General features: G+C 41.4%; 2 protein-coding genes across 2 annotated transcripts; one reads left to right on the forward strand and one right to left on the reverse strand.

The window, feature by feature from the left end:
• The first annotated feature begins 337 nt into the window (after positions 1–337).
• Positions 338–7080, forward strand: LOC133403801 (ATP-dependent RNA helicase DDX39A-like). The gene is made up of 10 exons (XM_061679080.1): positions 338–432; positions 1175–1382; positions 1751–1878; positions 2273–2549; positions 3673–3791; positions 4782–4913; positions 5008–5117; positions 6044–6188; positions 6253–6400; positions 6868–7080. Exons 2-10 carry the CDS (start codon positions 1175–1177, stop codon positions 6882–6884), a joined length of 1284 nt encoding a protein of 427 aa, XP_061535064.1. The 5' UTR covers positions 338–432; the 3' UTR covers positions 6885–7080.
• Positions 7081–7873: 793 nt separating this feature from the next.
• Positions 7874–19372, reverse strand: LOC133403973 (CCN family member 1-like). Its single transcript, XM_061679474.1, is given in 7 exon segments — positions 7874–9421; positions 9423–9572; positions 12420–12598; positions 13330–13474; positions 14892–15145; positions 16484–16697; positions 19165–19372. Coding segments are annotated over 7 exon segments (1158 nt in total). The 5' UTR covers positions 19216–19372; the 3' UTR covers positions 7874–9256.
• Between the last annotated feature and the right edge of the window lie 4669 nt (positions 19373–24041).

Genomic DNA, 24041 nt, shown 5'->3' on the forward strand with positions numbered 1-24041 from the left:
TAGTAATGACACAAGATCATAAATTAGGCCAAATGTCATAACTGTTTAGGAATTGGTTAAACATAATTTCAGTATTATGCAGTGCTTTCCACTGTTGTGTAATATGTAGTTAAATTGGGACTCGGATGAGCAAAATAGTCCTTCGTTTTTTGTTTTTTTTGTGATGGACTACAAGATGCATTCATCGTGACGTACAGTCAACTTTTCAACAATTTAATATACCTATAGTTGAAATATTAAATCGTTTGGAGTTTGCGTTTGTTGTTTTGCTTATAACACAGTAACAAGCTCCCGCGAGTGCGCGGTTGCTGATGGGTACTTGAACGCACCGCGGGTGTGTGCTGCTCACTCACTGTGCCGTGGATGCTTGCTAGCGTGCAGAGTCATTTCATCGACGTCGGTAGGACATATAAAGAATAAAGCTTTTGGAAGGTACTGTACGGGCCTGGAATATGTTCACACATGCGAGTCATCATACATGCACAAACACACATACCGTCTGTTTCCATTCACTTGTTGTTATTTTGAATGTTCTGCAATTGTAAAGTAGGCCCCGGTTGATGGTTGCGCGTTAGCTAATAGGCTAACCGAGATAAATGAACCGCGTTAACGCTCGGTCGAGTTTCTCGATCCGAATTCGTCTTTTCGGTACCGGTGTGAACTTTACAATTCGTTCGTTATAAATATACCAAACGTGAACGTACCGCAGCGTCAATGAGTCGTAAGCATTACCGGTTGGTGAATTAAAATCGTGCCTCGCGTTGAGGTGCTAGCTGCTAGCTTGCTAACTAGCTGCGCTGAACGAAGGGTAAAGCGCTTCCATTGAGCACGCTGCACATTTTCACGCCAGGACTCTGGGTAAGTGATTAGGCCTAATAAATAACATTTCTTATCGATAGAGAGGTGTGCTAATCACTTGATGACGTACACTTCTGATATTAGGAGCCTGTTGCGAATTTACAAGATGAATGTGTAATCTGCTGGTTTACTTTATATAAACGATATCAGTATGTTAAACCAATGAAATGCATTCATAAAGAAAAGTAAAAATACGACTTCACCAATACAATAGGTTGCCCGAGTATGAACAACAAAGAAAGAGAAACATTCACAATGCTCTGAAAAGAACAATGCCTGCAGAGTTGAATCCTGGTATGCTTTGACTCCCTCACAGATGGCGGAAGCTGACGTTGATAATGAACTTTTGGACTACGAAGAGGAAGAGGAGCCCCAAGGAGCACTGGAGAGTTCGACCCCGGCGAACAAGAAGGCCGTGAAGGGGTCGTACGTGTCCATCCACAGCTCCGGGTTCAGAGATTTCCTCCTCAAGCCTGAGCTCCTCCGTGCCATCATTGACTGTGGTTTTGAGCATCCGTCTGAAGGTGAATGGCAGCGGGATCACAAACAATTGTGAGAAGAGTTGTTGTCGTCAGCTGCTGTGGATTTCTAGTAAAAAATGTGAAGCATTGACACAAAGCGTCAGCCTTGGCTCGCTCTGATTCTCATTTTTGCTGCCGTTAAGATAGACAGGTGCATCTCAAAAAACAGGAATAATGTAGAAAAGTGAAACAGGTCTATTTCAGTAGTTCAGTTCAAATAGTGAAACTTATTTTTTTAATCAAACTACTGCTCTTCAGCACCACATAAGCTGAGGACCCGTTGTAGTTTTGTCCCAGTATACCTATTAAATTGTCTGGAGAGAGGTTCTATAATTCTAACGAGACTCTTACCAACCATGTTGTCATTTCAGTCCAGCACGAGTGTATCCCTCAAGCCATCCTGGGCATGGACATTCTGTGTCAGGCCAAGTCTGGAATGGGAAAGACGGCCGTGTTTGTGCTTGCCACCCTGCAGCAGATTGAACCTGTGGATGGACAGGTGGGTTCACCTTTAACTCCCCTCCATACAGTAGTTTAAATATTTCAGATTTTTTCGTAGGTATTTATGTATACGAAAAGCCGAACAGAGATGCTTAAATGTATTGTACTAAATTTTATGACGTTACAATGTTTGCATTTTACATAAGAATGTCTCCTGATGGAAAAATGATGATAAAAAAGATCGCCAGATTGAGGAACAAAAGCCTTCAATATTTTAGCATGAAACTCAAACCCTTCATTTAAGGGGCTCAAAAGTCAGACAGATGAAATAACTGAAAATAAAATGTTCATTTCTATTGAACTCGTGGACTGCACCAGGCGTTGGTGTGTAAAAGTGGCGTTGAAAACGTGAGTACTTAAAATTAGGCTAATGTGTGTTTTCTACGTGCCAGGTGTCAGTCCTGGTCATGTGTCACACTCGAGAGCTGGCCTTCCAGATCAGCAAAGAGTACGAGCGCTTCTCCAAGTACATGTCCAGCGTCAAAGTGTCGGTCTTCTTCGGTGGCATGGCCATCAAGAAAGATGAGGACGTCCTGCGCCAGAGCTGCCCGCACATCGTGGTGGGCACGCCCGGGCGCACCCTGGCCCTCATCCGCAACAAGAACCTCAGCGTGAAGAACATCAAACACTTTGTGCTCGACGAGTGTGACAAGATGCTGGAGCAGCTGGGTGAGTGTTGTTGAGGAGAAGCAAGTGTATTGGATGTACAGTCTTCCCTCGCTACAGATGATTGTAACATCCCGCATCTGTTTGTGGAACGTTTCTATATTTCTTATCGTGGAAAGAGCCACTATATCGCAGAAGTCTGTTTATAGCGATTATTTGAGTTTTTCAAAACCCACACGAACACTCTATATCGCTTGAGCCAACCATCTCCTTCCTCCAGCTCGTCATAGTCACGTGCCGCCCTTAAAGGCGCTCATCTAACACAGATACAACAATACATCCAGTATCTTCTGTACATTTTCCCCCCCAAAAATTGTCAGTTTAATAAGTTTAAAGTTGGGCTGCAGCGATTAATCGACGAAATCAAATAAATCTAGTTAGAAAAAAGTCGAAGAACACTCGCTGCCTTGATGCTTCGCGGTGGTCATTTTTCCACATGGACCAATGTTACTGCGGATGCGCGCATCACTGCGTGGCTGAGGAACGAGTCCATAAAAGACATTATGTAACATAATTTGGGATCATTTCACACTTGGGGAAACAAGATGGTGTGTCTACTTACTGAAATCTCCAACATAAAGTAACATAAACATCGTTAGCTTTTTTTAATATAGGTTACCGTTGCTAGTCAGTGTATATTGTAATGCCCCCGCAAGTGGTCAAGAAGCCGCCAATGCACTTTATTGAACAATTGGTAACAAAAAAAAAACGTGTAATAAGCACATTTATACATGAACTGCTGGGGTCACAACTGACTCAACACGCAGACTGGTTATGGTTTTAATAATAGTTTAAAACAGCCAACTTTCCTTTACTTCGCTGACGCATACGTCACTGACCAGGCCATATCCCACCTTTCGAAGCCACACAAACTCAGTCACAGATACGTGAGGATAGCGACCCCAAGTGGACAAGATTATTGTTGTTTAATAATGCAAAATAATTTTTTATTTGATTAATCAATTTAAAAATTGATAGGATACTCTATTTTAAACATTTTCAATAGTTTCAGCTATGTGGGCTTTCAGAAAGTTGAAGCACACACTGCCTTGAAGCTTCGCTGTGGTCATTTTAACAAATGGATGGATAACAAATGATCTCAATGTGGCTGCATGTGTCTTCACAGACATGAGACACGACATCCAGGAGATCTTTCGGCTGACGCCCCATGAGAAGCAAGTCATGATGTTCAGCGCCACGCTAAGCAAGGAGATCCGCCCGGTGTGCCGCAAGTTCATGCAGGATGTAAGTTGTCATGTACGACAGTTAAGAACAAGCTGCGATTTAAAAAAAAAAACAAAAACAAAAACAAAACAAAAAACTTTCACTTTTGCTCTTGAAGGTAAGCTTTATACAGGTTGGATGCTGCTCCTACAGTGGAACCTCTAAAGTCCAACCCACTGTGTTTGGAATCGGAATAGTGTACTGTTAAAAATAATAATCTGTTACAGTCTCTATTTTCTTTTTTTTTGTCAACATTCTAAACTGCCATACAAGTGTGGAAAAAAAAAAATAATAAAAAAAAAAAATGTTAACCGCAGGTTTGAGGAACACGCAAAAACATCGTCACTTAGTCTGAAGTGTATAAAGTTGTTAACCAGTGTAAAAGTAAGGTCAAGCCTTGGCAAATTTTTAGATTGGTTTATTGGCAACATTGTAATACAGTTTCTTGATTGTGAAATATAATAATTCAAATTATAAAAAAATAAAATCTATTATTTTACTGTACATATAGAATATGAGTTTCACTTTGAATTGAAGTACAGAAGTAAATTTATTTTTCCACAATATTCCAATTTATCGAGATGCCCCTGTAGTTGATCTGGAGTCTTAAGTTTTGGTGTTTCTTACGGGCTTTCTTTCTTTATTTTGTAACGTGAGTTTTTTTTGGTTTTTTTTATTTTGTGACGGGATAAGCACGTTTTTACCGTTTTTTTGGAGTCTGTCTCATTGGACTTTAGAAGTTGCACTGTTTTACCCGTACCACTGCATTGACCACACAGCAGTCATATTGTCAGCTCCTCAGCTGTGTCCCTCCAGCTTTGCCCACTTGTGGCTGTCAGTGCCGTAAGTGACCATATCAGAGGGATAAAGTGATGCTCTTGGGTGGCAAAGCCAGGGTCACTAGTACTCCTTAGCTTTAATGCTGCCTAAGACAACACACAAACACTTCAACCTCAGTACTTGTAATGATATGTGTCAGGTTAGGGAGACTAATGCCATCTTATGGTGCAGCCCATGGAGGTGTTTGTGGATGACGAGACCAAGCTGACCCTTCATGGCTTGCAGCAATACTACTGCAAGTTGAAGGACAGCGAGAAGAATCGAAAACTCTTTGACCTGCTCGACGTGCTCGAGTTCAACCAGGTATGGAATGGAGACGTTTAAAGGGGGGAGCAACTAGTTGAAGAGGAATTTTTGTAATGGTGCTTACGATAGTGGCGTTACTTGGTCCCGTCAGGTGGTGATATTTGTGAAGTCGGTGCATCGCTGTGAGGCGCTGTCCCAGCTGCTGGTTGAGCAGAACTTCCCAGCCATCGCCATCCATGGCGGCATGGGTCAGGATCAGAGGTAGAGGCTCCACATACAGTATATTGTACAGTATCACTTTTATTTAACCATAAGAAGATAGAGTGACAGTCAAGGGAGAAGTGGGTTGCTAAAGAGAGAGGACATGAGCGAAAATAAAGCGTGTAGGGGTTTGTATTGGGAGGCACCCAATCACCCCAATTCACTTGAATTTACCCAGCGCGCTACCTACAGTGGGAGGAAAAAGTATATGAACCGTTTGAAATTTCTTAAATTTCTGCATAAAAGGGTAATAAATTGTCTGATCATCATCTAAATTACAGCAATAAACAGAGTAACCTTAAACTAATACCACACAATTATGTTTTCATATTTTAATTGAAAATAACAAACATTCACAGGACAGTGAGGAAAAAGTCAGTGAACCTTTGAGCTATGGATTCTCCAACAGCTAATTAGTCAGGTGTGAGCCAACCTAGTGTCCAATCAATTGTGGAGCATGGTGACGCGAGGACCATGTTTTGGGTGTGCTTTTCTCCCTCAGGGCCTGGACAGCTTGCTATCTCAATTGAAAAATGAATTGACTTTTTCCTTTGTGGCCTTCGTTTATTTCAAAGTTATTTTCAATAAAAATTATATATTTTTTTGTGTGGTATTAGTTTAAACGTACTGTTTATTCTTGTGATTTAGATGAAGATCAGACCACATTTTATGACCAAATGTATGCAGAAATCTAAATTCCAAAATGTTGATACTTTTTTGCCCACTGTATAAATGGCCACTGTCTTTGGCAATGTTTAGAGCTATTGACTGCGTGAGGAGGCTTCTTTCTTGTCATACAGCAAACAATGAGATGACTCCACTCACTTGAGGAGTCAGTAAAGTCGCTGAATATAGCGACCAAATTGTTAAATTGGCAGTACTGTCTGGTTTTGTAAATTAGCGCCTCCTTGCATCCGCCGCCCCAGGTTAACCCGGTACCAGCAGTTTAAAGACTTCCAGCGGCGAATCCTGGTAGCCACCAACCTGTTCGGCCGAGGCATGGACATCGAGCGGGTCAATATCGTCTTCAACTACGACATGCCCGAGGATTCCGATTCATACCTGCACAGGGTCAGTTGCGCTGTAGTAATCCCCCACCGGGTGAATGGCTGCCATAAATCCCTCTTCCTTACAGGTGGCTCGCGCCGGCAGATTTGGCACCAAAGGCCTGGCCGTCAGTTTCGTGTCCGACGAAACTGACGCCAAGACCCTGAACGAGGTCCAAGACCGCTTCGAGGTCAACGTGGCTGAGCTGCCAGAGGAGATTGACATCTCCACTTACAGTGAGTTCTCCACTGGATTGCAGCATCCAGCTTCTCAGCAATTATATATATATATATATATATATATATATATATATAAAAAACATTAAAAATCCAATATAGCGCAGCACTAACACATGTCCCATTTCTAGCCGGTGAGGGGGAGAAAAACAAAATGGGCCTCCTACTTTGTCTATAAAGCATCATTTTGAGATTCAGATTTTAATAATGCTACATTAGTATGTTCTCTCTGTGCCTACGTGGTTTTTTCCGGGCACTTCAGTTTCCTCACACATCCCAAAAATTTGCATGGTAGGTTAATTGATGACTCTAAATTGCCCGTAGGTGTGAATGTGAGTGCGAATGGCTGTTTATTTGTATGTGCCCTGTGATTGGCTGGCAGTCAGTTCAGGGTTCTTGGGTTGTACTTGAATATTTATGGTGTTTGGCTCACCCTGCTTCCTTTATTTCTCTTTTTTTTTCTGCAGTTGAACAGTCCAGATGAATCTGAAGTTTCCAGTGAATTCGATGTTTGACCCTTGATGTATTTTGTTAAGGAAAAAAAACAAGAAGCGATCTCTCACTGCCATTATATGTTGGCAAGTTTAATATTTTTTTTTTTTTAACATGTTGTTGCTTGTTTAGCGTTTTTCTTTTGACGCAATGTTGCTTGGTTCAGGAAGTAAACATTTTATACAGTATTTTGTTAGTCAAGTGTCATTTATTTCCATTAGATCTAGCCAACGGTGCAATTTTAAAAAGCTAAACTCGAAGTGTTACTAAAGTCCAAAACATTTAACCTGCCAATGCTTATAAAACATTCGCTTGGTTGTTCCTTCATATTTTGTTCCATGAATGTAGTATGGCTCCCTGAGAACTTAACTAAATTAGGAGGAAGATGTCCTGTCCCTCATTTAACGGTTTCTGGTCCTCCAGTGAACTGGTCCTCTCCAACAGAGGGAGGTATTCCATCCAAAATAAGTTAGGACTTTGCTTGCAAGGGGTAGAATTTAAAACTCTTAAAGAGGCCTCATAAACATCCATCTTCATTTGCACCTACCCACAAAAAGTCACAGAAGAACCTGAAATATGCATGTCAAATTAGATTCATGTTGGTAGAACTGTTTATTATTAGATTAGGTAAAAGCAGAGAAGTTAAAGTAAGTAAATTATAAACTAACAATACTTGCAATAAATAATTGTTACACACACACCATCCTGGAGTGGTTTCAACATAACAGCTTGTCTAAGGCCCAGCGCACACACAGGTAATCAGGCTTTTAATTTTTTAATTTTGCCTTTCTACGACAGCAGTGCCTTGAGTTTAATCCATTCTGTGACCATGTCCGCATCTCAAATGATCTTTTCCCATTGAAATGCCATTAATCCTTTTCAGCCCCCCCCCCCCACCCAAAAAAAATCAAAAACACAATTTGTTCTAATGTGAATTTTAATTAAGAAAAAGAACTCAAAAATATTGCACTAAAACACTAATGAAAATTTTTGTCACACTACATGAATGAAATGCTGTTCTTGGTGTGCCCATCTTGGCCACCAGGACAGGGGGGTTCAGTACAAGACAGACAGACTAATACACTGTTCCACTGAGGCATTATGAATCCCACTTGAGTTCGAGGCACTCCTTGCTTCTGCAGCAGCCAGTCAAATTGTAGCGAGGCATATCCAGTCAAGAACTCACGGGAGATTGCTAATGTCTCGAGTCTCAGCTCGACACCAATATTAGCCGTTCTATGCAGAAGATAAAGAGTATATGACTGAGTCTCTGTTTACATTTTTCTGAACCATTTGTGTTCGATACGTGACTTGCTTAAATGGTTAAAGCATTGCAAGACAGATGCTGATTAGCATTAAACTAGTAGCTACTTTCTTTAGGCAGTTGTATGGCAGTTTTAAATGTGTAATTCTCTGTTTTATATTTAGTTTGACAGTAAACATTAACTGGGAATGGCATGAAACAGCTTGAAGACATTTTAATACCAAACTCAGAGCGCTTGTATCAAGTCTGCACTCACAATTCAAAGCATGAAACAACAGCTCCCATCTAAAAAAACTCAGTCGAGTCACTCGTATCTCAAGGTACAGCTGTACTTTTTTTCTTTGCATTTTCTGACAGTCTGGATGCCCTTGGGCAGCATGCTGCCTCTCACAGGTCAGTCTCGGTACTACGACAGACATCGTCACAAATGTGATGTGTGCGCGCTGTGTTGAGCGTACAGTGGACCTCCACTATTCGGGGTGACGGACCGCAAACCACGAAGATCAGTGGATAATTGACGGCCATTATAATTGAACTGGGGAGAAACAAAGAAAAAAAACATAAGCAGTGATAAACCACCAACAAGGTTAAACATCTGTGAATAGGTGAATCTGCGGGTGCCGGAACCAGAGTATGCGGGGTTCACAATACAGTATAGTGAACCCCTGTTATTCGCGGGCAGAAAGCACACACATGGCAATTTTCTTCCGTCATGTGTGGGGTCACTCAAAAAAAAAAAGTTAAGATGTTAGAAAATGGCTGTGTGTGTGGACCCCGCTTAACATATCAGAAGGTACCTTTGCATTGACACTTAAGTTAGAAGTCAGTTTTCAAAATGCCTTGCAAAGCGTTTCCTTTTGTGGGCAGTCAGGAGGGTCTCAAAATAATCCATGTCGGAATAAGCAATTTTATCCCCCGTGAGGGAGGGAAGTCCAGGGCTGCATCAGGGCTCTAATTTAGCTCCCACGTCTGAACAAGGGCACCCTGGGCCACACACATTACAACCAGGGGGGCCCTTGCTCACTTGGAGCCAGAAAAGTCAAAAAACCTGGCTCATCGTCTTGAAGGAGAGAGAATTAAAAAAAAAATAAAAAAAATCATCACTGCTTGTCAATAAACGTATGGGTGTCTCCATGCATCCAGCGCTGTGGCGGAAGTGCCACGTCGTTCAGGTGGCCACAGGCCTCCTCGTTACATTTGCACGATTGGATGAACATGGCCGACCTCTGCAGGCGCTGGCCGTCCGGGCAGGCGAAGTCGAACCGGGAGGGTGCGGGTGCGGCGCGGCGAACAGCATCGTCCGTCCCAACACCGGCCGCAGAAGTTGGGCCGGTAGAGGCGCACGCTCATGCACTCGCCAAAGGACAGGCGGAGGGGTGACGGGGATTTTTGCAAAGTGGAGCACTTCCGGCCTCTCTGCAATTGGAAAGATAAAAACTATATGTTACAGTAAAATCAGGGTAACAATATTAGCATTATAAAGCACGGTGGTCCCTTAACTCAAAACATTTGTCTTTACAATCTTTTCCCATTGAAATGAATGAAAATGGCAATACCCGCTCCCAAAAAAAACGACAAATATTACACACAAATATGACGAGCCAGCCACCCAAAAAACACCAACAAAAAGGTTTGCAACACTTTGCTTTATAAAAAAAAAAAAAATAATAATAATAATCTGTTCAATTGAATGGCAGTGACCTATGGGGTCCCTCAAGTGTCAGTTCTTGGACCCCTCCTGTTCAGCCTGTATACGGTACCCTTGGATCAAATTCTTCAGAACCTTAATGTTGACTATCACAGCTATGGAGATGATATACAGTTATATCTGGCAGTGTCTCCAGATGACTACATTGAACTGTAGGTTGAGGTGTTGTGTCACTGTCTTTATAAACCAAGGACAAAGTCCGAAACCTTGGTGTACTGATAGATTCTGACCTGACTTTCAACAGTCTTATCAAATCAATTACTAAAACTACCTTCTGCAAGCTGAAGGACATATCCAGAGTGAAGGCTTGCATGTGCTAAGCAGACCAGGAGAAGCTCATCCATGCCTTTATCTCAAGTAGACTTGACTATTGTAATGGTCTTCTGACTGGACTTCTGCATGTGTTGCTACCGTTTGTGTGACTGTGTTTAAAAGGTTTACAACTACCGCGACATTGATGACAGTCTCTTTAGCCCGTCTATGGTGGTTCCCATTATGTGTCAGAATTAAGTTAGCCGACTTTAAGGCAAAGTTATGTGGTTCGATTCGCTTTATTTTACGTGTAGTTTGACTGTATACTTCAACCGGGAATAGCAATAAAGCACTTGAAGCAAACCTTTTTTTTTTCAAGAATTTTTTGTTATCTGCAGCTTGTTGCCACCATTGAAGTGCAAATGTTTGCCAACATCTCAAGACAAAAACAAAAATAAAACCTAGCAAATACACTCTTGAAATACTCATAAGCCGGGGTACTTGTAAGTTGTGTATGCACAGAGACAAAAATGGAGCAATAAATGTACTGTCATGCCCTCGGGTGTGGGCAAGGAGAGCCGCAGTCTCTAGCTTAGTATGTCATCTAAAACAGCCTTTTCATATCCTTACATTTTGGACATTTAATTGTGTCATTATAATTTCTCTGTATCACACCATTCTAAATATTCAGTTGTACTTATGTCATTACACAGTTCAACTGCTTCATAGGAACAGTGCGAAAGTGAGCAAATGTGGTTAGGTGTTACAAAAAACTAAATAAAAAAATCTCTCTTGGTCTGATGAAATAACAGCAAAATTTTAGGAGCCTCACAACGTGCTATGACACATTGTTCTATCGTTGTGCTTGGCAGCAGAGTCTTCAAGCTAAGCAAGCACGGCAAAGAGCTCCTGGTACGCGTCCAACATGGAGAATTAATATAGACCCACCGCATGGAGCTTAGCTATGGACAGTTGCTTGGCAGGAATGCCCTGGCTGGCGGGAGGCGCGCTATATATACACTAATACTAAACTCAAACACAGCGGCAGCGCAATTAAGCTCTGTGCAGTTACAATAACATGACGAGCGAATATCAACACAAAAGATGACTTCAGTGCTGGTGGCGCACAGTGGAACTCCGAAAGTTGAACGCCTTCAAGGTAATAAAATAAGAGTTATTTTGGGGCAAAAATACACTCGTCAAAACAATAATGATAAAAAACCCTAACCCGGTTTTGAAGCCCTACTTTGAAACCCTTACCTCATTTTGAAACACCAATTGAAAACCCTAACCTTGTTTTGAAACCCTAACCCTGTTTTGCAACTCTAATTTGAAACCCTGACCCCATTTTGAAACCCTAACTTGAAAACCTGACCCCATTTTGAAACCCTATCCCCGTTTTAAAACCCAACTTTGAAGCCCCAGCCCCATTTTGAAACCCTACTTTAAAACCCCAACCCTGTTTTGAAACCCTGCTTTGAACCGTTAACCCTGTTTTGAAACCCTACATTGAAACCCCAACCCTGTTTTAAAATCCTACTTTAAAACCCTAACCTCGTTTTCAAACCCTACTTTGAAACTCTAACCCGGTTTTGAAACCCTTCACCCATTTTCAAACCCTAACCCCGTTTTAAAACCCTAACCCCAGTTTGAAACCCGAACCCTATTTTAAAACCCTATTTTGAAACCCTAACCCTGTTCTGAAACCCTAAAACTGTCTTTTGCATCATTTGGAACAATGTAATGATTTTTTGACAGTCGCTCGAAGGATTCAAACGGAATTTTCTGGGCCAATGAAAATCCAGTATTCACCAAGACAGTGTGCTCTCACACAAACATTGTAGCTGCGCTTCCAAGTGTCTTAAAAAGCACAGGTCATTTATTTTATTTTTCTAAGAGGTTCATAATTTTTGTTGTAGAAAAAAAAAACAGCTGTTGTGACAGTCTTGGAAAATTGAATATTTTTCCATAAAGCACTTTCCATACTTTTCCAGACCTGCAAATTTAGAAAATCAAATTCCATACTTGCATAGGAACCCTAAAAATGGCTTTGTTACCATCTTCCGGCATCTTCATGAGTTTCAGAAAAATGCAAAAGAAAATACAAATAAAATAGGGGTTTCCCCTCATAAAGTCAAACAAAGACAGATAAGGGGTGGTATGGCGTTATCATAAGGTGTGGAGGCTTCTCTTTGCGAAAGATATTTGGTGATAAGTACTTTTTTCTCGGTATCTCTGCCGATAATTTTATTACACACACACACACACACACGCACACAATAAATATAATTCCTAAAGGTCACCTTGCTCGAAAGAGTCTGTAGGGCGCTGCACGGCCGCACCGTACACAGTCTGGTCTCTCTCTCCAGCTTGCAGAGGGGGTTCTTGTTGGAGAGGCGGGAGGAAACGCCAGTCCCGCAGCTACGTGAACACTGGGACCAATCGGTGGTGAGGAGGGGACACTTCTTCTGGTGGCTCCATACTGAAAACAATCACAGGAAAAAACAAACAAACACAAAAACATAGCTGTACTGTATTTTTAGGCTTGGCATTAACACCCACCAAATGCAGCGGGTATCACTCCCACTTGCCACTTTGGCGGGTTGAATTTTGTATTTCGATAGGGAAAAAGTTCTTTTCGAAATCTCGAAAGATTTGAATAAGGTAGAAAAGTTCAACAGTATCAGTAGTTTAATTTCAAAAGTGAAACTCATAAAAATTCATTAAAAGAGGCAAATACTTTCCAGAAGGAAAACGAACTCATTTCCATGAAAAGAAATATTTTGATTGTTTCTTAATTTAGGGTTTTCACTATGGTATAATCATTAAAATTAAATATGAATATGAAACATTTCAAGCATGTTTTTGACTTGTCTCTACAGGCTTGCCGCATCTTTTCCATTGGGATTTTTGCCCATCCCCCAAGGCGAAAACTGCTCCAGCACCTTGAAGGTTGACGGTCACTTACACACTGGTACAGGTTTTGCTCAATAATATCGCTGTATTTACCACCAAACATATTTCCTTTAACTCTAATACCCTCTACTGTATTTCTAGAATATTTGTGTTGAACTCCAAACTGTACCACTTTTGATGCATTAGAAAATATGAATACACCCAGAAATGGGGTGAAATTAGAATATATATATATTTTCTTCCCTTTCTTACTCAAAAACTACATTCACAGCAGTCAGACAGATGCTGTTGTCTCACCAGGCAGGTGTTTGTAGCCACGCTCCGCCTCCCAGCCACTCGTCTTCAAGGGCGCAATCTCATTGGTCACCAGCAGATCGTTTTCATGAGGCCGAGGGAGGGGACGGCCCTCCAGTTTGGGTTGCCATCGTTTCGGAAAGGGCATCTAGGATAAAGCAAGAACAGCTTAGAATGTGTACTTCATGGTGATCCCCCCCAATACGAGTTATTATGATTGTTACAGATTATATTCAGGCAATTGTCAACTATTCGAATCTTTTCCACTGTTAAAAAACACTTGTCTGTTTGTTGTACTGCAACTATAAAAACACAAAGTATGACATTTGCATTGTAATATATACTAGTCCCTAGTTCCAGAACGTCCCACAATAGAAAGCTTGATACATATCAAAACAAAATATGCATGCGAGGTGCAGGTGTTATTTAGTCCACTTGGGGTCACCTTCAACACTCATTCAACATTCAACACTGTAGTATCTGTGACTTTAAAGCAGGCCCTTGCCTGTTGGGCGATGTGCGAGTCAGCGAATGAGAGTGTAGATGTGGCTGCTGTTGGAAAAAGGTAGCTTTTTCATGCTCTAAAGTATCACTTATTTTATTTGTCAAAAAACTGGTTTCAGTTCATGTCAGATCTTGGATCAAGTTGCTCAGGTAGTTCCCGGACTGAAACAGAGTGAACGTCTGTATGTTTGGCATTTGTAAATTTGGTTTGGCATTTGTAAATTTGGTGATTCCCCCCCTACTTTTCCTCTGTGATTTTCTGAAAAACCCATCTATTCGCTTTTATTGTGCTTAGTTCAATGCAATAACAGTATTACGTTGGCGCCATCAGATGGCACCTTAACAATCAGAATCAGAAAAATGGGAAATTGCTGTTGCAGCGGTAGCACACAAGGACAATGACAATATCAGGGGTGAGAATAAAACCCTATTGAAAGTCAGACACAATTAAAGAAACGCTATAAAGGAAACACTTCACCTGTACACAAGATCACAAACAATGTTCAGTCCAGAGCTCATACCCAAAAGTCGTACCAAGTATTTTAAAAACTGCAACATGCAAATGTGCAGATAAATGATAGTAGTACAAAGAGAACATGAGCAACCTACAGTAAGGGTTAAATGCCATTCAGTAATTACATTTCACTGGAGATAAATGAAACCTAGAGTCTTTTTGTTCTCCTTCTAAGAGCCCTAAAACGACAACCTGAGGGCTTAAGCTCAAACATTTTTGGCGTTGACGACTAGGACAATTCAGAATTGCAAGCAATGTCCAATGATTGCTGTTTTAATCAGTCTAATCACTAGTTGCAGTCCAATTATATCTGAGTCTCAGTTCCCCAATCCAAAAAGCCAAACATTTGTATGATTTTGTTATTGGAGCTGAAGTGAATTGATGAGCTTCAATTAGAAAAAAAGTCATCCATTGCTACCATCTGATGGCATCAATTGGCAATTACAGCACAGTATAAACCTTTTGGGGGGGCATCAATTACTTGCTACGCAAATGTGTAAATATAAGATTTTTTTTTGCCATGTTTGTAGCTCACTCAAGAACAAACCTGTGGGTGATGTTCGGTTGGCAGGCGCCAGGTGTCTTTGTGGCAGTCCACGGTGAAGCAGCACTGGCCAGGAATCCTGACCAGCTGAGGGAAGGGGCACGACGGCGAGGCCGGCGGCAGCTTGTGGTCACAGAGAGGCCCGCAGCCCACAGCGCCGTCCAAGCAGGTACACTGGTGCTTGCAACCCACGCGGAAGCTCTCGCCATTCTGGTAGATCCTGCCGCTGTAGTCGCACGTGCGTCCTTCTGATTTGGCTGGGAAACAGTTGGCGGGGACATATTATGGAACATTTTTCATTTGCTTGTATACAAATACAGTGGCGCCTCGATATACGAGTGACTGATTCGACCGATGAGCTTTCAAGACATGAGCCGTCTTTTGACGGATTTTTGTTCGCTTCAAACTTCAGATACGAGCGCTGCATGGTGGCAGTGAACTCAATTCATTTACCAACGAGCAGCCGGTTTTGCAGATAGTGAACAATTCTTCATAATGAAGCATCAAATCCCAGTGGTTTACTGTCAAACTAAAAAGAGAATTTCACTTTGTGTATTTAAAACAACTGCCCAAGGCCCTCCTAGCTTAATGCTGACAGTAATTAGCATGTATTTGCAGTGCTTTAAAGGTCCCATATTTTGGCCACCATAGAATGACTCTAACATGGACTTAGTATAAAAGTGTCAATTTCATTTAAATAAAACAAAAAACAAATTAAAATAACAAGAAACAAAACAAAAAAAACACCTTGGTTTTGTCATACGACTGTCCAGAAAACGCCCCTATGACAGCTTCCTCTGTTTGACCCAGTTTTGTATCTGCTCTCTTCATATTTGGCTAAGACCACCCCCTTTCCTCTGATTGGTCGCCTCGTGTAGAAGACCCACTTGTGAGAGTACACCGGCTCTGAAGCGGAGAGGGAAGTTGGAGATCTTCACTCGTGACGTAGATAAGATCGAGAAAGTTCAATGACCCCATTTCAGTCCTCTCCGCAGAAAAAAAAAAAAGTACATATTTCACATTTACTGAAATTTACCATAGAGACAATGTTACATCCCAAATGCTAGAAAAAGTTGGTTTGGCAAAATGTATGTCCCATTTAAGCAACAGATTGAACACAAACAGAGCGCAATCAAAGAGTTGCGTCAACCTCCGCGATGCATGACAAGAATTCACACAAGTGTTGAAGTACTGAAATGTGACTCCGGCAACACACTGCACAATAACTTTCCGTGGCAACAACGTTTTAGACTGAAAGGTCAATGGAACCGAGGAGACAGGAAGTGTCAGACTGCTTGTCTCCAAAGCGAGAAGGACCTGCTATTCATAGTTTGGAGAACAGCTCTGGCATGAAGCTTATTTTTATCTCCGTTACTTTTGCTCCCATAAAGCATCTCGGTCATGTTTGTGCTTGAGCGCGGCTTACGTGCTATGGCGTATACCGGTGACTCACACATAGATGCCATTGTCTTTTGGATTTCACAACCATTTTTTTTAAACCACCACAATAGAGGGAATGGATTTAGTTTATCCATTGATTTGATCGTTTCAAAACTATAATGTGATCATTTCTGGCCAACATTGTGTGGCCTTACCTCGGCACACACCCCAGGCCTCTGTGACGTCGTTGCCGCAATTGCACTCCAGCCCTTTGCGATGATCACAAGGTTTCATGGGACTGCAGTCTTGGTTAAGCTGCGCAGCGCACACCTCGCAGCACCCGCATCCATCTGGCACAGCGCTAACGCCCGGAGGGCACGCCGGGCGGCCTGCAGGACACTCGCACGTCGCGGGGCAGATAGCCGTCACCTGGACCAACCGCAGTTTCAGACGGACAGAAATATCAAGGCCCAGTTTAAATAAGTCGCTTGCAAAACATATAGCAAGGGAGCAACGCACGTACACAAAGCACTAGCGCAGAAAGATGAGGCTTTTAAAACTAATGGGAACTACTCAAATGCTAACATGCTACAGTTCTGATAACATATGGAAAGCACTCTGACCAATCGAGAAGCCTTTTACAGCGGTCCCTTTTATTCAGGTAACATTGCTGACAAGAATGGATCCAACTCTGACATTCTAACAGGTGTTATGCTAACATATAGTGCTTGGGCAGATAAACTAGGGTTTTACATCTTGCTCTGTAGTCTGGTACCATTGATGAGAATTCATGAAATGCTAACACGCGAACATTTTTCATGCTAATATTGAGCAAGATGGCGACCCGACGAGGGGAAAGCAGGCAGATCGATAAGCGTTTTACATCTTGCTCTGTAGTCGGATACTAGTTCTAATGAGAATTGATAAAAAGCACAGAACCTGTTTTTTGGTCCTGACCATGATGAGTTTTGGGAAAGACTAGTTTAGCAAAACAAGAGAGTGGAACCTTGAAGCCCAAATGGTCTTGAGGTCATAAAATGTAAAATTAAATATATTATTTTCAGTTAAAAAAAATAAACAAAGCATTCCAGAAAAACAGACTTGTGAGGTTTGCGAGAAATCCAAAGACTTTGGTTCAGCGAACATAAGAGCGACAAATCTGCACGTTTTGCTTTGGTTTTTGAGACACGCGTAGCAGACTTATGAGTTTTTCGCGATACGAGCAGTCATTTGCTGCCGTTAAACATCTTCAAGCTGTTTAATGGCACTCCCAGTTGAAGTTTACTGTCAAACTAAGTTTTAGGAGAATTAAACTGTGCATTCAAAAACACAGCTTATCTTTTAGTCTGATCGCTTAATGCTAATGCTAACATCCATCTATCCATCCATTTTCTGAGCCGCTTATCTTCACTCGGGTCGCAGGCGTGCTGGAGCCTATCCCAGCTCTCATCGGGCAGGAGGCGGGGTACACCCTCAACTGGTTGCCAGCCAATCGCAGGGCACATACAAACAGACAACCATTCACACTCACAGTCACACCTACGGGCAATTTAGAGTCTCCAATTTATGCATGTTTTTGCGATGTGGGAGGAAACCGGAGTACCCGGAGAAAACCCACGCAGGCACGGGGAGAACATGCAAACTCCACACAGTCGGGGCCGGGGATTGAACCCGGGTCCTCAGAACTGTGAGGCTGACGCTCTAACCAGTCGTCCACCGTGCCGCTCTAATGCTAACACATAATGGGAAATGCATAGAATCTTTTCAACAACTGATATTTGAACACAAACAGTGAAGAGACTTATTTAGACATTCCATAGAACAGTACTCACCGGCATATATTCTTTATCCTCTACAAGGAGCTGGTCTTAAATTGCTCACAGATGGCCAAGGATGACAGCAGCATAATGGCCGAATATTCAATTGATATAAAGTGTAACAAAAAACTGTTTAATTCTATTTCATTTTGTCATTATGGTATGTTTTTATACAGTACTAGTACAATGCTATAGAGTGGCATTTTGTCTGTAAAAAAACATGACAAAATGTTTGTAGTTTTTTGGGGGAGTCTGGAAAGGATGAATGCTCTTTCAATACATTTTAATGAGGAAAAATTATTTGAGAGAAGAGTGATTTGATTTACGAGCGTGGTCACGGAATGAATTTAACTCGCATCTTAAGGCACCATTGTATGTTGGAAGTTACCAACTTGGCCTAAGGTTTTTTTTTGTTTGATGTACATTTTGTACATGAACAGTGGTTAACCTATTTTTACACTTGTATGACACGTAAGAATATTTTACAAAAATGTGATATACATTGCAATTTTTCCATTAAAGTTTGTATTGAGAGTTTAGTTTTTACTTTTTGGTGGTTGTTAAAACAAATTACTTGAAAAGAGAGCGAGCGAAAAAAATGGAACAGATTAATTCCCTTTCTGATTTGTCCAATGGGTAAAGTTTTTTCCTAATTGGAGGTCGACCAGCGTCCCAGAATGGATTGCGTAACACTGTATTCCCATCTATCCAGAGAGAGATTCGAACCCAGAAACTTCACTGTGAGGCCGTTATACCAACTTGCTGGCACACTGTCTTCCAGTTTGTTATAAAGTCAGTGAGCCAATTACACAAGAACCGGGAAGCGTATACCAGACTTCTCTCGAAGTGTATCAAACACAAGAACCATAGACATCAATTATTTACTAGCCCTACTAGTCATCTGATGAAAAAAAAAAAAGAAAAAAAAAATCTTTCATCTAGGATGAAGCTAGTGTCATTGTGAGTCATAAAAACACATGTTCCATTATCATCCGGCATACTGCGTAGTTGTCCTTAAGCAAGTCTTTCTCTCAATGGACTTTTCACAGATGATCTTCAGAAAGGGAATAACATCCTACCTGTGAGATGAAGGCTGTTGTCAGCAAAATGAGACCCATTACATATTCCATGTTAAATAAATAAGGTCGTATATATATATAATTTCAAGCTTGGTTCCACTGAAGGATGGTCGGTCCTAAATAGCTCTGTCCCTTTTCGGGTCTTGATCCAAGTGTTCCCCACAGGGACAACCAGCCTAAACAGCAATTTATACCACCTGACAGGGCCCGCCCCTCACCGCACTGCGGGCCAATAGGTGTGCAGGGAAAGAGCCAGACATTTAAAATGGGTGTGGCTTTACCGCAGAACTAATTTTCTATTGGGAATGAATGGAGCCATTCATAAAAATAAATAAATAAAAAAAAAGTAACAAAAAGAGCAGGGCCACTCTGTATGTTTATTTTATGGGTTAAAAAATTAAAATGTAACAGGCCCTTTCAAGTCACATTCCTGCCTTTGTGGCCGGCACTCTGCAAGAGCTGAGTAAATATATTCAGCTGGTTACATTCAGGAGACCTCCACCTTTGGAAAAAGTGCAGAGGATGGAATTCCCTGTTGTTCCAGACAGCTGGAGAAAAATGAAACTCAAATGAATCAAGCCATAATGTAAAACTTGCTTTAAAAGGTAACTTTAAACTAATTTGAAACTTGATTTACTCAAATAGTGGCTGTTTAAAAAAAAAAAAAAAGAATCCCCTGGCTAATCACTCAAAAACTCACATAATCACAGTTTTTGTTCTCGCTCTGTAATGCCCTAAAATGCCACTAAATGCTGCTGGAGCCCTGCCTATTTAGGAAAGTAGTATAGTGTCAAGGAGGTATGTTGAAGTGATACATCTCGACTGTGAAACAAGCTTTGTCTGTCAGGGAGGAGCTAAGTTTAGCCTGGGTTGTTAGTGGAAGTTACAGAGTCTTCATCACGTGTATAGGCCGGAGTGCACTTCCGGTGCATTCTTCTCTAAATCAAATAATCTGTAAGTCATTTATTTTAGAGGGTAATATTGTCAGAAAAGTTTGAAATTATATTAAAGTGTTTTAGGATCGTAGTTTGTGGTATATTTACGGTTTGAACGACTAACATGCGCCTTTATAATAAATAAATAAATACGGAGGTGTCAATTATTCATAATTTTGTCCGTCTGTTGCAGGACGCCGCACCTTTGGTTACATTACAATATGCCGGTTGTTTCTCGCACGACAATGCTGATGCAAGAGGATTCCTTGGAAAAGAATGGCTGAGGCCAAGTGTGGAAACAGGATTATTGTTTTAAGGGCAGCTCCTATGAGCTTTGGCCTCAAATTGCTTGGCTGTCTTCCCTTTTGAACCACACGCCTGCAGCCACACCTCCTTCCACAACACTAGAAGTTGACAATTTTGGGTACTGGCGAATCTGCGGTGGTGTATGGCAACCAGTTCGGGGTGTACCCCGCCTCCTGCTCGATGATAGCTGAGATGACATTCGTCAAAAGGGCAACATTTACAAAACAAACAAACATACACCAAAAAAAAAACAAAAGCAACAAAAACATTTCTCAGAGTCTTTGGAACAGATTATTCACAAAAGCTATGGCTCCACTGTAATTGATATTTGATATATGTAGCCCTACTGTGCAGTATATTTCCCATTTAAGTACTTTTAAGAGATTGACTCGTTTAAAGGAAACACATCATCTACATTTTAGTCACAATTTAAAACAGTTCCCAAGTCTCTCTCGTCAAGGTTCAACAATTACAGAACACTTTATACACCATTATGGAGCATTGACTGTTTTGAGGGGGCGTCCCAGTCTCATGAAAAGGAGTCACTGGTGCCCCTGACCTCTCGACGGCATTCGTTACCGTGACCCCCACGATTACTTGGGCTTGCAGCAGTACCAGCCCCGAGTGTCGTAAAAAAGTGTCTATGAAAATTGTATTCACACTTCTGAAGGCAGCACTTCATAGCCAAGCTGCCGTATTACACACGTATTACGGTGGCGGGTCGTGCATCTGATACCTGGTCCCGACCAGACTTAATCCACCTCTTAAAACCACTACTATCACGTCGCAAACATAGAAAACATCAATAATATCCAAAAACGCAATATAACACCAGAATCAGTATTTACCTAATAGACATTTGAAAAACAATACACCATACTCACCAAAGATGCTGATTATTATATGTATAAATGTGTGCAGAACTCTACAGAGGTATTTTGCTCGTCGAACTTGGCTTCCTCTGACCAACCAATCAGAGGATGGAAAAATGCTGACGTTATTGTGAGCTAGCTGGCCCTCGAAGGTCCAAGAATTTGATTATCTCAATGGATAAACCGAAAGTGCCATTGCCAATACTGTATAGTACATCAGCACTACTGATTCTGAAGGCCCTGGGCAGATTAGATTGACATGGCAACAGAGAGAGGATCTGATTGGACAACAACATCTGACATCCACATACATATACTGGAAATGTAGGTCAGTGCTTCTGATAGTTTTTAGGTCAGCTGAGAAGGCCTTGCACGAATACTTTGGCAATACAAGACGTACAACACAGAATAAATAGAAGAGTAGAATAAAATAAAATAATAATATTTAAAAAAAAAAAAAAAAAACGCACCATAATTTAGCTTGGCTAGCAGTTGCAGTTATAAGCAACAAGCTAATGTTATTTTCTGGGGGGAAAACGCCACTAAGACCACATTTTTTGTTTGAACACATGTTCTTTTTAAAATGGAGTTGTGTCATGTCAAAGTGGCCTGTAGAACAAGGCTCAAAGTGTTTGGACAGCGCTAGCTCGCCTGCTGTTAGCCAACCGGGACCAACGCGAGGTATCTGGTTTCTTTTCCTCCCAGCCTGGAGAGCAAACCGCTACTGAGCCAAGACTGGCTTCTGCAATCGCAAGTATTACACTTTTTGTTTGAATTGTTCAAAAAAAAAAAAAAAAAAAAAAAAAAAAACTTTCATATAGAAGTCAAACTGCTTGTCATGGTTCATTCCTGTTTTTGAGCTTAACCTTTGTGCGAAAAGCACTTCAGAGGTGTGAGTGTGCGGTCACAAGTCATTTGAAAAAAGAAAAGCGCCTCAGGAAGCTGTCAATCACAGCTCTTAATGGCATGACCGGGGGAGACATCTATTTTAATCCTTACACTGACACACACGCGCGCGCACACACACGCACAGTTTTCAGCTTCTCTATTACTGGCGATCAGACATCTGCTAGATTTGTAAACGACAATAAGATCTTTCTTTCTTCATAAGTAGTCAAACCATCCTGAGTGCTCCTCCAAGTTCACATTCAAACTCTTGTCCTGTCTTTAAAAAAAAAAAAGTAAATAAATTAAAAAAAACAAAAAAACGCATGCACACAAAACAACTGTAAAACAACAAGAACAGCAAAAACAGTATTCTGAGAGCTCATTTGCATGAATTTCACATGAATTTTTACAGTTCACGTCAGGCAATGCTTACTGAAAATAAGAAAATGAAAACTGGCATTTATTTGTATTTTTATTTAGATTTATTTATGTCTTCATTTTTAGGGCAGGCAAGCTGGAGCCTATCCCAGCTGACTTTGAGCGAGAGGTGGGGTACACCCTGGACTGGTACCCAGCCAATTGCACATTATATATGTCGACAAAAAAATATATTCACAGCCTTCAATTCACTGAACATGCGTGGCTTTGGAATGTGGGAGGAAGCCAGAGTTTGCTAATCACTTTGCCACCATGCTGGCATGGAAAGGAATGATGTTTTTACTCAATTGCTAAAGGTGTAAATGTACCTGAAGCGACCTAGAAAAACAGGAAACGACTGGAGGAAAGCGTAGCGAGAGAGGAACACAGATGCTGCGTGTGAAAGAAGTAAAAGCAGATGTGAGGATGAGGAGGGGCGGTGGTGGGGGTGTTTGAGGTCCCTGACAGGTGTTTCACGGAGAGACGGTTTGTTTTTACAAGGGGAGGAGCGCTCTGCTGGAACTCTAATGGGCTTTCGAACAAAAACACAGCACTGCTACCATTCGGGCCCGCAGGTGCTTTGAAGGTCACGTCAACACAATTATGCCCCGCTGAGGTCACGCACTGTGAATGTCGATAGAGACGTAGAAAAATGCATGTGACATAATATCCTTCCAATGTCATTTCAATGCAGTGAATGGGATTATGGAAGGGGTGGGGGACCGAAAGTGATGGCGACTGGGTGAAAAAGTGGAAACAGTTGAGGTGACAGAAAGGGCTCAGGTGCGAGGTTTTTTTTTTTTTTTTTTTTGCCCAGTGTTCACATCACACACTAATGTATTGAAAAACTGCAAAATTGAGTACATGATTTGGATTTTGTGGAGAGCTGCCCTGAAGTTGTGTCGCCCCCTAGTGGATATTAAAAGACCTACAATGCATTATGACTCAAAACTTGCCTGACTTTTGACCCGACTTTCGTCACATTATAGTTGACTACAAAAAATGTCAAATATTAGTTCAAGGCCAACTATCTACAACTCATCACAACTTTATTAGTGGAGTGCTTTGCAAAGCCACTATATGTTCCCATGTATATGGCAAAGTGTGTGCATGGAATAAATCAATATATTCACAGTACACACTTATAAATAAATACATAAAAAAATGGAATTCAATTAAACTGTAGACTTATTCAACCCTTGTGTGCACAGTATTCCTTAGCTACCTTCCCACAAGATGGAGCCACACACAAAAACAAGTGTACACCGTCAGATATATTGTGTGCAGTCGGCCATTTGACACAACACTTGAAAGGTATCATTGCATATCATCACCGCTGATTGCTATCATTTTTCTTTTCTCAAAACTACTCACATTCTCTTTCAGCCTGCCATATTGTGCTGCAAGTCCCCATTTTTTGAGCTGTTTGTTTTTGCCTTTACCTATGGCCTCCTGATTA

Source organism: Phycodurus eques, chromosome 6 (genome assembly GCF_024500275.1).
Source record: "Phycodurus eques isolate BA_2022a chromosome 6, UOR_Pequ_1.1, whole genome shotgun sequence".
NCBI lineage: Eukaryota > Metazoa > Chordata > Actinopteri > Syngnathiformes > Syngnathidae > Phycodurus > Phycodurus eques.

Bases quoted from the DNA above. Each gene is read 5' to 3' on its own strand.
- LOC133403801 (XM_061679080.1), top strand. From the start codon at position 1,175: ATGGCGGAAGCTGACGTTGATAATGAACTTTTGGACTACGAAGAGGAA. The intron at 1,383-1,750 runs GTGAATGGCAGC...TTGTCATTTCAG, and splicing joins TTTTGAGCATCCGTCTGAAG to TCCAGCACGAGTGTATCCCT. The intron at 6,189-6,252 runs GTCAGTTGCGCT...TCTTCCTTACAG, and splicing joins CCGATTCATACCTGCACAGG to GTGGCTCGCGCCGGCAGATT.